This window comes from Crocuta crocuta, unplaced genomic scaffold, assembly GCF_008692635.1.
Source record: "Crocuta crocuta isolate KB4526 unplaced genomic scaffold, BGI_CrCroc_1.0 scaffold150, whole genome shotgun sequence".
Lineage (NCBI taxonomy): Eukaryota > Metazoa > Chordata > Mammalia > Carnivora > Hyaenidae > Crocuta > Crocuta crocuta.
The window spans coordinates 639395-652931 of NW_027527439.1; the positions used below are offsets into that span (position 1 = coordinate 639395).

Consider the following 13537-nt stretch of genomic DNA (forward strand, 5'->3'; position numbering starts at 1 on the left):
AAAAAGGTGCAGGAGAACTGTGGAGCAGGGCAAGTCGACTGCCTTCACTATTCTGTGGGGGCTGCCTGATAAGTTAGGGCTGAGATCCCTGGTCCAGGGATAAGAGATTGGAATGATGCTGTTTTTCCCCCAACACCAACACAGTGGGACATTGGAGAACAACACAGCAGCTCCCAGTGGAGGCAGAGCCCATTACATCTNCTGACAACTGCTTATTTACTGGAGCAAGACTGGCTCACCCATCACAGCCAGTCTCTCCCCCAGACAAGCACAGCCACCAGCCCATGACACCAACAGACAACATTTTTTTTCTTTTTTCTCTCTTTCTTTCCTCCCTCTTTTGTTTTCTTTTGGAATCAGGCTCATGGTTTCTGACTTTTTTTTTGTCATTTCTTACTATATATATCATTTCTTACATATATATATCATTTATTACTTATACACATATATATCATTTCATACTATATATATATTTATCATACATATATATCATACATATATATGTATGTATTTTTCAGACATTTCTTATTCTAGTCTTTTTTCTTCTACTTTTTTTCTTTATTTTTTTCCTACTCTTTCTTTGGAATCAGCCTTATAGTTTGTTTTATTCTTTTTGGCTTTCTGTTCTCCAGTTTCCTTTTTCTCTTCTTATGGGATCAGGCTTCCCCTATCCTTTTTTTTTTAGGGTTACTTCAACAAACAAATCAAAGCACACCTAGTGTCCAAACACTCCACCACTGTAAGCAAGGAGGAGTTCTGCAAAGGACTGACCAGTGGGATAGAACAGCCAAAACACAAGAGCAGTGTGCCTGCAACAAACACCAGAAACACTTCCTGGAGTGCCAGGCCCTGGACAGTGTCTGACCCCTTTTCAATATAGAAGTACTCCCAGATGTGATGCACCTAAGAGGCTTTTAAAAAATGCAAGAGAGAGAAACTTAAGCAAAATGACAAGACAGAAGCATTCTCCACAAAAGAAAGGTTGAGAAGAAATCACAGCCGGAGACTTGCTCAAAACAGATATAAAAATATATCTGAACACAATTTAGAACAATAGTTGTAAGACTGATAGCTGGGCATGAAAAAAGCATAGAAGATACCAGAGAAACTGTTGCTCCAGAGATCAAAGACCTAAGAACTAGTCATGATGAATTTTTTAAAGGCTATCACTGAGATGCAAAATAACTAACTATAGTGACAGTAGGATTGAAGAAACAGAGGAGAAAAAAGGTGAAATAAAATGAAACTATGGAAAAAATAAACCTGAAAAAATGAGAGAAAGGAACGTACTAGATCACAAGCAGAGAATTTGAGATCTAAGCAATTCCACGAAAGAAAACAGTGTTCATATCACAGGAGTCCCAGAAAAAGAAGAGCAAGAAAAGGGGGCATAAGGTTTATTTGAACAAATTATAGCTGAGCACTTCCCTAATCAGGAGAAAGAAACAGGCATCCAAGTCCAAGAGGCACAGAGAACTCCCTTCAAAATCAACAAAAACTGGTCAATCCCACAATATATCATAGTTAAACTTGCAAAATACAAAGGCAAAGAGAGAATTCTGAAAGCAGCTAGGGACAAAATGTCTTTAACCTACAAGGGTAGACACATAAATGTCCACTGAAACTTGGCAGGCCAGAAGGGAATGGCAGGAAATATTCAATATGATGAATAGGAAAAATACATAGCCAAGAATCCTTTATTCAGTAAGGTTGTCATTCAGAATAGGAGAGATTAAGAGCTTCCAAGACAAATATAAACTAAAGAAGTTTGTGACCACTAAACCAGCCCTGCAAGAAATTCTGAGAAGGACTCAGTGAATGGAAAGCAGCAAAGACTATAAACAACCAGACAACATCACCACAAACACAAAATCTACAGTTAACACAATGGCACTAAATTCATATCTTTCAACAATCACTCTGAATGTAAATGGACTAAATTCCCCAATCAAAAGACATAGGGTAAGAGAATGGATTTAAAAATACAAGATCCATCTATATGCTGCCTACAAGAGACCCACTTTAGACCTGAAGACATCTGCAGATTTAAAGTGAGGGAATGGAGAACCATCTATCATGCAACTGGATGTCAAAAGAAAGCTAGGGTAGCCATACTTACATCATACAAACTAGACTTTAAAACAAAGACCATAACAAGAGATGAAGAAGGGCATTATATCATAATTAAGGGGTCTGTCCATCAAGAAAAGCTAACATTTGTGAATATTTACACCTCCAATTTGGTAAAACCGAAATATATAAATCAATTAATCACAAATATGAGTCAACTTATTGATAATAAAACCATAATTGTAAGGAACTTTAATACTCCACTTACAGCAATGGATAGATTGTCTAAGCAGAAAATCAACAAGGAAACAAAGGTTCTGAATGACACACTGGAACAGAGGGACTTAAAAGGTATAGTCAGAACATTTCAGCCTAAAGAAGCAGAATACACATTCTTCTTGAGTACACGTGGAACATTTTCCAGGAGAGCTTTCCCCCAAAGATCAGAAACAAGACAGGGATGTCCACTCTTCACCACTGTTGTTTAACACAGTACTAGAAGTCCTAGCCTCAGCAATCAGAAAACAAAAAGAAATAAAAGAAATCCAAATCACCAAGGAAGAAGTCAATCTTTCATTTTTCACAGATGACATGATACTCTTCATGGAAAACCTGAAGACTCCACCAAAAAACTCCTAGAGCTAATACATGAATTCAGGCAAGATGCAGGATATAATATCAATGTACATAAATTGGTTGCATTTTTATACACTAATAATGAAACAGCAGAAAGAGATTTCAAGGAGTTGAGCCCATTTACAACTGCATCAAAAACCATAAGACACCTAGGAATAAAACTAAGAAAGAAGTAAAATATTTGTATGCTGAAAGCTATAGAAAACTTATGAAAAAAATTGAAGGAGACACAAAGAAATGGAAAAACATTTCATGCTCATGAATTGAAAGAACAAATATTTTTAAAATGTCAATACTACCCAAATCTACACATTCAATGCAATCCCTATCAAAATAACACAAGCATTTTTCCCAGAGCTAAAACAAACAATCTTAAAATTTGTATGAAACCACTAAAGACCCCAAATGGCCAATGTAATGTTGAAAAAGAAAACCAAAGCAGGAGGCATCACAATCCTGGACTTTAACCTGTATTACATGGCTGTAAACATCAAGACACTATGCTATTGGCACAAAAACATAGATCAATGGAATAAGATAGAGAACCTGGAAATGGACCTTCAAATATTTGTCCAACTAATCTTTGGCAAAGCAGGAAAGCATATCCAATGGAAAAAAGACAGTCTCTTTAGCAAATGGTGCTGGGAGAACTGGACAGCAACATGCAGAAGAATGAATGAAACTGGACCACTTTCTCACACCATACACAAAAATGAATTCAAAATGGATGACTGACCTAAACGTGAGACAAGAAACCATCGAAATCCTAGAGGAGAAGACAGGAAACAACCTCTCTGACCTAGGTCACAGCAACTTTTTACTTGACATGACTTTAGAGGCAAAGGAAATAAAAGCAAAAATGAACTTTTGGAACCTCATCAAAGTAAAAAGGTTTTGCACAGCAAAGGAAACAGCCAACAAAACTAAAAGGCAACCAGTGGACTAGGAGAAGATATTTGCAAATGAGGGATCAGATAAACATTTAGTGTCCAAAATCTATAAAGAACTTATCAAACTCAACACCCGAAAAAGCAAATAATTCAGTGAAGAAATGGACAGAAGACACAAATAGACACTTCTCCAAAGACACCCAGATGGCTAACAGATACATGTAAAAATGCTCAACATCATATACCATCAGGGAAATACAAATCAAAACCGCAACGAGATAACACTTCACACCTGTTGGAATGGCTAAAATTAACAACTGAGGAAACAAATGTTGTTGGGGATGCAGAAAAGGGAGAACCATTTTTCACTGTTGGTTTAAATGCAAACTGGAGCAGCCACACTGAATGACAGTGTGGAGGTTCATAAAAATTTTAAAAATAAAACTACCCTACGATATCACAGTTGGTGGGTCCAAGCCCTGCATGGGGCTCTGTACTGACAACTCAGAGCCTAGAGCCTGCTTCCAATTCTGTGTCTCCTTCTCTCTCTGACCCACCCGTTCTCTGTTTCTCTCTCTCTCAAAACTAAATAAACAAAAATTTTTTTAAAGATACAGTAAAGCATCATTGTAAATACTCTCTGTTTTTAAAAAATGAAAATAAGATAAAAATAAATAAAGTAGAACTATTCTATGACCCAGAAATTGTACTACTAGGAACTTATTCAAAGGATACAAAAATGTTAATTTGAAGGGGCACATGCACCCCAATGTTTATAGCAGCACTAACAATAATTTCCATAGCAAAATTATGGATAGAGCCCAAATGTCCATTAACCCGTAAACAAATAAAGAAGACACTGTGTAATATATATATATACACACACACACCATGTCTCACACACACACACACACACACACACACACACATACATATATATAATGGAATACTACTCAACAATGAAAAAGAATGAAATTTTGCCATTTGAAACAATATGGATGGAACTAGAGCGTATTATCCTAAGCAAAATAAGTCAGAAAAGACAGTTATCATATGATTTCACTCATATCAGGAATTTGAGAAACACAACAGATGAACATAGAGAAAAGGAAGGAAAAATAAAATAGAAACAGAGAGGGAAGAGAACTATTAGAAACTCTTCAATACAGAGAACAAACAGGGTTGTCAGAGGGGAGGTAGGTGGGAATGTGGATTAAATGGGTTATGGGCATTAAGAAGGAGCACTATTTGGATTGAGCACTGGGTATCATATTAGAAATTCATTCATTCATGTTAGAAATGAATCACTGTGTTCTACTCCTGAAGCCAAAACTATACTGTGCTGTGTGTTAATTAACTTGATTTTAAGAAAGAAAGAAAGAAAGAAAGAAAGAAAGAAAGAAAGAAAGAAAGAAAGAAAGAAAGAAAGAAAGAAAGAAGGGAGGGAGGGAGGGAGGAAAGGATGCATGAGAAAAGGCTTCCTGCGGAGGCAGCCATTCCTGAGGGTCCTGGTGAGCCCACTGCATTCTGGGGCAGAGGAGGGACAGTGTGGATCCCCTATCCTGTCAAGATGGATCCAAAAAAGTCTTCAGGAAACTCATTCCTCTGAAACCTTCTTTATCCTAATAAATGTCCCTGTTCCCCTTCTGTTCCCTTTGGGGAAAAAGTAAAGGCATCACAACTGGGTTCACACAAAATTAATCTGCTTCACTGCCCTTCAAAACCTTCCAGCATTAAGGGCAAAAGAGAGAAGGGACTGAGAACTTAATTGTCTAGGGCCCCCTCCTCTACCCAGTCAGTTCTCCAGGTTTCCCATTAATGAAACATGCCCCGTTAGTGCAGTAGCCTCCAAGAGACGAAACTGACCTCACCTTCCTCTTTCTACTGGCAACTACCGCACACCCCCACATTTTTAGGATGTACCTCTGAAAGTCCCTGGAGTGGATGGCTCATGGTTTCTAGCTCAGCACTGGATCTAAATTCTGGCCCCAACAATGCAGAATGGGAAGCACCTCCAGAGCAAAGACAAAGAGAGGGAAGGAAACTGTTGTTAGCCCCAAACTAACTTCCCCATCCCAGCAGTAGGTACCCCATTCTACACGCCCCCGCCCCCCCAGACCTCTCACGCCTTTCTCTAGTCTGGGATGCTAGCCCTGTAAGAAACGCCACTTGGAATGATCCTCTGACCGAAGGCTGTGTGACTGAGCCCTGGCACAGCTGCCTGGGATGTGCCTGTGTCTGATTCTCCAGCTAAGCACTCACCCAGTGCAAATGCAGTCAGAATTTTGGCGGCCTCAGAGAGCAGGAACCCAGGCAGAAGGAAGCCAGCCAGCAGCAGCGCCCGCTGCCCCGCCATGCTCGCTCCTCTTCCAGCTGCAGAGTCCAGCCTGGTGCCCAGAGCCCTGTGCTCCGTGCCTCTGTAGCCCATGACCTGTGTGCCCTGGGACACGTGCTGCCCTGGCAGCCAAGGAAGTGCACTGACAGGCAGCTTGGGAAGAGGCGAGAGGTGGATCCTGCCTGTCTTCTCTTCTTTTTGTCACCTCTAGCCCTTCTGCTCCTCCTCCCGGGTGCTTGCTCCACAGGGTATTGGGTCCTCACCCTCGCTGACCTAAGACCACAGGAAGGAGGGGTTAGTGAGCTCTCCTTAACCCCTCTCAGTCCCTGTATCACCACTCTCCCCAGAGAAGATCCTCTGAACCAGATATGATAGAGACCTTGGGATGTCACTTCCAAGATAGGTCCACCTCCAGGTGACTCAGACCCATCTCTAACCTTACTGCAATCCCTCTAGTTGTGCAAATAATATTCTATGTTGTGATATGAATTTTCTGGTGCAGGAGCCAACTCAGGAGCACACATTGCATTTAGTTATCATGTCTATCTCATCTCCCTTTAGTAAAATCTGGTTTCTCAACCCTTCTTTTTCTTTTATGTCACTAAAAGACATTATGTGTCACTAAAATGTCACACATTTTAAGAGTACAAGCTATTTTCTATGATGGATCCCAAATTGGGTTTGTTTGATGTTTTCTCATTATACTTGAGGTTACTAGGGAGTTTGGTGGGAATACTACAAACATGGTATCGATTCTGTCTCAATGAATCTCAAGAGGAAGCACATGATGTCAGATGGTCCAATCATTAGAGGTGATAACTCTATCCCTTTTTTAAGGTGGTGTTCGTCAAGATTCTTGACTGCAAAGCTGCTATTTTTTTTACCCTATAATTAGGAAATAAGATATGGGGAGACATTTTGAAACTGTGTAAATCTTCTAATCCTATCAAGTTTCACCCACTCATTTTATCATCTTTAATATTTCTTACTTACAGCAATTGCTGTTGTGGTGGCCAATTAGTGATTTTTAATTGCATTTTTCTTTAGTTTATTTTCTCACGTGGCATTGTATTGTTACAAAACCTTTCCCTTTGTCCCTATCTTCCTCTCATTTATCTCTCATCTGTCTATTTTCTATCTGTATCAGTTATTATCATTATTTATTCATCTCTCTGTATTTATTCAGTGAGATGTTATCTCTTACTATTATCATGTATTGGGTTACTGCTGTGGAAACTCAACCACTTTGGAAGTTTTTCTTTCTTTCTTGCACACAATTTCCAGATTCCTCTTGTATTTGTTTGTTTATTTCTGTCTTAAAATCTTCGACTTCTCAAAGAAACCGTTAAATGAGAAATGGTATTTAGAAACCTGGATATGGTCTGCAGAAGTGTTCATTGCTAATGCAGAACTGCTGTTCATAATCCCTTTTCAGTGGACAGAGTTTTAAATAGATAGATATAAGGATGGATATAAATATTACATATCTATATTGCCATGCTTGTATTTAGTATTTGAAAAAAAATATGAGTTTATACCAAATCCTTCAATGCCAATGCATCACCACAGAAATGATTTTAATCTCCTCCATTTCCACATGGGTAATTCACGTTCTAAATTTAAGAAATCTATGTTCAATATGTTTGCTATATTTACTCATTTGCTCAATCATACAATGCACTGAAAAAAGGTTATACCATGTACTAATCCACCAACCATGAATATCAGCCTTACTCAACTACTCAAAAAAAAGACTACTCGAAAAGTAGATTTTTTGCAGTTCATTTTCTTTAGGTTGATGAGACAGATATTCAAAGTACTGTGTTCAAAATGTCATTGTGGGGGCGCCTGGGTGGCTTAGTCGGTTAAGCGTCCGACTTTCGCTTAGGTCATGATCTCGCGGTTCGTGGGTTCGAGCCCCGCGTCGGGCTCTGTGCTGACTGCCAACTCAGAGCCTGGAGCCTGTTTCGGTCTGTGACTCCCTCTCTCTCTGACCCTCCCCTGCTCACGCTGTCTTTCTCTCTCTCTCCTAGAAATAAATAAAAACATTTTTTAAAAAATGTCATTGTGTTTCCCCCCATCTTTTTGGTAGGAAGAACACATAGAAGCTTTTTGTCCCAACCATTTTTTTGATACAGTGCAATTATGTTAAATTTTGAAAATATTTTGAATTCATTTGTTTCTGTTTGTATTCTACTTTTTGTTATAAATAGTATTTATTTATAAATAAATTCTCCTCCATTATTGTTGTTATATATAGAATTTTGTTATGAAAAATAACAACATGCCTTCAAAGATCAAACTATGGAAACACAGAAGTCGATACACATGCCATTTGTTTCCTTGACCTTCATGCTACTCAAAAACAGCTTTATAGAAAACTGTCACATGCTTCTGATTTTTTTCTCCTTCTGCTCCTTTTTGCAATGGCATGCAGATATAATTATATTTTTATTCTCTCCCTTTTTCTATTTACTTAAAAATAAAAGTGAGATTACTATATTTATCTTTAGACTATTTTCTTTCTTACTTAACAGATAAGAATTCAGTCAACATTAGTCTAAAATTGTCTTGTCCAAGGCAGAGCTCCCACCTGAGGCTTTGGATCACACCACGCCCATCCCTGCCTGAGAGGGCTACCTCAAGAAACAAGCTACAGTACACAAGGTGANAATATAAAAAAATAAAATAAAATAAAATTGTCTTGTCCATTATAGTTTATAGGTGTCTTTGACCCAAATGTGTCTATGTACCAAGCTTCCTTCCTCAATTTTGATAGATTTTTTAAATGTTAGGAATAGTAGTCATCTCTCTGTGATGAAAATCATGAATACACTTATCCCACTTTTTCAATGGTATTTTTCTATTCGTGGTGATTACCCATGTAAAAACATCTTACTACTGTCAAATTAGTTAAATTAGTTAACTTTTCTTTGTTGCTTCTGGATATTTAAGTCATATTTAAAAAGTCATTCCATACACACAGGTCAAGGTCATTCCTTAGTAATTCCATACACACACCTTATTTTTAGATTCAGTATGTTTTCATTTTTAAATATTAAATATCTAATGTATTTAGAGTTTATTTTTAGATATGGTGTGAGATATATATCAAATATTGTCTCTTTTCTAAAAGATTATCCAGCCATCTCAGGCTTCCTTGTTCAAGCAATGATGCAATGTGCTGTACAACAAGATGGATGGAAGCCAGTCCCTGATTCTTAAGGTCTTATAATTTCTATATTGAGGGACACAAGTGTGAAGTAATTTCAATATAGTAAGAAAAATGCTTCAAAAGAGGATACACAATGAACTCTGTTGAAGTCAAGTGCAGCCACACCAATGTGAACACAATAAAATTTGGTAGGAAGAACACATAGAAGCTTTTGTCCCAAAAAGAGCAGAGTGGCATTTCTGAGAGAGGACACAGTGTGGTCACTGATACAGAGGTACAACACAGCACGGTGTGTTAGGGTGGGTGTGACAAAGATTCTCTCTTTCACCAAATTGTAGTCAAGATCCTCTAAACCCTCTTCTAGACTAGGGTTCCACCCTGGCCTGCTGCCCTGCCCTGGTCCTGCCGAATCCTCTTTCAGCTTAGAATCTGCATCTTCCATAAAATCTGTCAGTGTTGGCTGAATCAAGTTGTTGAACTGGGTAAAATGCACTCATCTTAAGGACATTCAAAATATGAAATATGATTTTCAGAAATAGCTAGTTCTCTGAGTTAAGTAGAGTTTGCTTAAGACACAAAGTAATTCCATTTACCTCCTTTTTCATGGATAATTGGTTGACACTTAAACAAATAACCACCTCACAGTGCCTGTAATTAGGATGTGATAAGCCAAACAGCAGAAGATTGACATGGGTGTAAATCACATCCATAGAGCATTTAGTGTAGCTAGGCACACAAAGAATCAATACATGATCGTTGTTGGTAATAATGGTAGAAACACCTAAGTGAAAGAATCATGACATAATGAGAAGAAACATAAATGACAGATTGAACTTCACTTCAGCATCTTAAAATGTACCTCCAAATATATGTATTTTATATGTAGATCCTTATAGTGTGTCATGTTTCATGTCCATTAAACACCAACAAATATTAGATTTAAGTATTTTGCCTGTGTTTGTCATTTCTTATGTGTTATGTTATAATTATGGGGAGATTTCAAGTCACACTCACAAAATAAACTTTCATTAGGTCTGAGTATGCGAGCCTGATCCCTTAGTCTGTTTATCATTAGTCCTCTGATTCTCCAGGAAGGAAACCAATTCTTACACATATGTACATCTTCCTTCATCAAAACTGTACTAGCGCTACTGTTTTAGAAATTACTAAAATGTGTTTGCATTTACAATTATATTCAAGTGCAACAATAATTCATAAATACTACATTGTAAGGTACAAAACAGAAATACACTTAAAAACATATCTCACACATAGCAATTTTCAATTCGATTTTTAAGTGTATTTTGTATAAACAAACGGCACCCATTATATGGATATAACATAAATGTCATTCCATTCACCTATTGATGGCATGTACGTTTTTCTTAGTCCGGAGTTATTATAAATAAAGCTTCTATGAACATTTGTGTACAGATTTTCAAACATGTTTTCATGAACTTGAGTAAATATCAGAAGTGAAAAAGCGGGGTCATGTGGCAAGTGTGTGCTTAACTGAGAAACTCAGAGTGATCTTCCTATGTTGCTGCACCATTTCACATTCCCCTCAGCAATTGAATGGGTATGAGTTCCAGTAACTCTGTCATCTTGCTCACTATTGATATAGTCAGCCTTTTAAATTTTAGCTAGTCTACTACATGTGTTGTGATACCGTGGTTTTATTTTGCATTAATCTAATGACTAATGTTTCAAGTAATTTTCACATGATTATTGGCCACTTGCATATCTTTCTTAGTGAAGTGTGTGTTCAAATATTTTTGTCCATGTTTGTGCCAGTTGTAGGATTTGTTTGGATATTCTAGATAGAAGTTCTTTGTCTGAGAAATGTGCTGTAATATTTTCTCCCAGTTTATGGCTTATGTATTATCTTCTCATGCATGTCTCTAGAAGAATGAAAGTTGGTCATTTTGATAAAATAAAATTTATCAAATGTCTTCCTTTTATGATGTGAGCTTGTGGGACCTAAATAATAAATCTACATCAGACTACAATGATTTTCTTTGAGAATGTTCTAATATCAGTGTTTCCATTTAGGTCGATGATACAATTTGAGTTAATTTTTGTGTATGGTGTGCAGTAACAGTCAATGTCCTTCTGTGTATGCCATTGAATAAATATCAAAGACCATTCAGATATCAGTTGTTCCAGTACAATTTGCTGAAGAGATTTGTCATAAAACAACCGAACATGTTTGTGTGGATCTATTTCAGAGTTTTCAAGATGCACCTGAAGTGGTAGTCAGACACAAATCACAGAGAGCTTGTATCCCATACAGTGGGAGCCAGCAAAAGATCTGAATCAGGGAATGATAAGATTGGCTGTCCATGCCATCAAGGCCATGCTGACATTCGGCCTAATGGAGATTTCGATCTTGGATCCAGTCTAGATTTGGATCTAGATTGGAGGCATCATCCTGGTCACTGGTTGCCTTTAATCAGACGTGCTGGATGGAGTGGAGCCCAGGAAGCACCAATCACAGACTTGACACGACTGAGTCACAAGTGGTCAGAGAGGATGATGTGGTGGTAGCAGGAAAGGGAGTCATCAGCCGGAAGCATCATCCTTATATCCCTTTGTGGATTATGAGGGAAGGAAATCTTGGCTATTCTTTCTAATTACAACACAGAGAAAGCTTCAGGTCTGCCTGTCAAGGAACTATTGCCAAAAGCAAATTTCAGAGATTTCATAAGAATCACGGAAATAGGGGCGACTAGGTGGCTCAGTGGTTGAGAGTTCAACTCTTGATTTCAGTTCAGGTCATGATCTCATGGTTCATGAGAACAAGCCCCATGTTGAGCTCTGTGCTTACAATGCTAAACCTGCTTGGGATTCTCTCTCCCTCTTTTTCTGCCTCTCCCTGGTTTATGTGCTGCCTGCCAGCTTCGCTCGCTCTCTCTCTCAGTCGCTCTCTCAAAAAAATAAATAAATAAACATTTTAAAAATTTACAGAAATAAAACCTTGAATAACACACACACACACACACACACACACACACACAAGTCCTCATGTGATGTGCTTGAGCTGTAAATGACATCGTGCAGCATGAAAACTCATAGAATTTGATAGACACATGGCACCAACTCATATTCTATCTAGAAAATCCTATTCTGACTTTGGCAAGCATGGTCCTCTTTCCATATCTGCAGGGAGTATTGGTAGTAGCCACTTCAGCCTCCATTTAAATTACTTCAAGATGTGGGCATAACCCCAGAAGTATTAAGGAAACAAATACTATGGTTCTGGGGCCATCTTGTATATTTACTGTTTCCTTCACTGTGTTATATTGACAAGATACCATACTTGTGAAACTTTAAGGAGTAATTTAATTTTGTCTGAAAGGGCAAAAGCAAACAAGAATATACAATTCTTTGAAAGTAAAATATATTTTGAAAGGAATCTATCACAGAGGGAGCCTGCTGTCTAATAAAGGAGATCCAGAATTCAAAATAAAAAGGAGGGAAGTGAGAGCCACAGACAATAGGACGGAGCCACCACACCAGCCCTCATCAAAAAAACAAACAGCAAACAAAGAAAAACCTTGTGGTTAAAATATACTTTTTCTGATGCATGTTGCTAAGACCTGAATGTAATTCTTATACATAGAGGGTTACTCTCTGCCACATTAGGGTGGCAGACGGATGCTTTCTAAATCAACAAAATCTTGGGAATGGATATAGTCACTGGATCTAACAGCCAAGAGCTCATCCAGAGGTTTGGGATCTGCACTAGAAGTCACCATGACTACTATTTTAAGAGTGGAAACTTGAGAAGTGAATTGTGGGAAGTAAAAACCACAGCATCAGCTGTGTCCCAAAGACAAGCTCCAGGTGTAACTAGCAAAGGAGGTGCTTTTAGGAGGAGGGGACTAGGCACAAAGACCACAGGTGATGTCCTGGGAGGGCCACCCCTGTCTAACTGGAGGACAGAGGTCAGGCTTCCTAAGCTTGAGGCAAGGTGAGAAGGAAATGCAAGAGGAAGACCCAAAATGGAGCAGCTGGCCAATATCTTATGGTCATATCGTAAAAAGTGAGGAGGGAGAAAGGTCAGAGAGAATGAGAAGTGTCCAGACAGCAAGGTGAAGTAAGTAGGGCTATGTGTCTAAGGACAGGGAGTGTGAAGGAAGGCGGGCTGTCTGCTACAGGTCTGGGTCTGAGTGAGGAGGCCATTGATGAGGGGCAAGTCAAGAAGCTGAGCTCAAATTTACAGACACATAAAGTAGAACTGGGGTTGGCAGGAACTTGCAGGGTGGCAGTTGGGGGTGGAGGCAGGGATATGAATATTCACTGTTTGATATGCATTAAGTTTCAGTTTGGGATACTGAAAGCACTTCTGGAATGAGTGGTAGTGATGTTTGCACAATAAAGTCAATGACTTTCCTTAAATGGAAAATTTTATACAATATATGTTTTACC

At 38.4% G+C, this 13537-nt stretch overlaps 1 protein-coding gene across 2 annotated transcripts in view; it reads right to left on the reverse strand.

The window, feature by feature from the left end:
- LOC144228442 (UDP-glucuronosyltransferase 3A1-like) overlaps positions 1-5952 on the reverse strand; it is a 31310-nt gene extending 25358 nt beyond the window's left edge. For both annotated transcript variants that reach the window (XM_077760266.1, XM_077760260.1), the window contains exon 1: positions 5859-5952. In XM_077760266.1, coding sequence (XP_077616392.1) covers positions 5859-5952 — 94 coding nt within the window. The remainder of the gene's footprint in view (positions 1-5858) is intronic.
- Positions 5953-13537: the final 7585 nt, after the last annotated feature.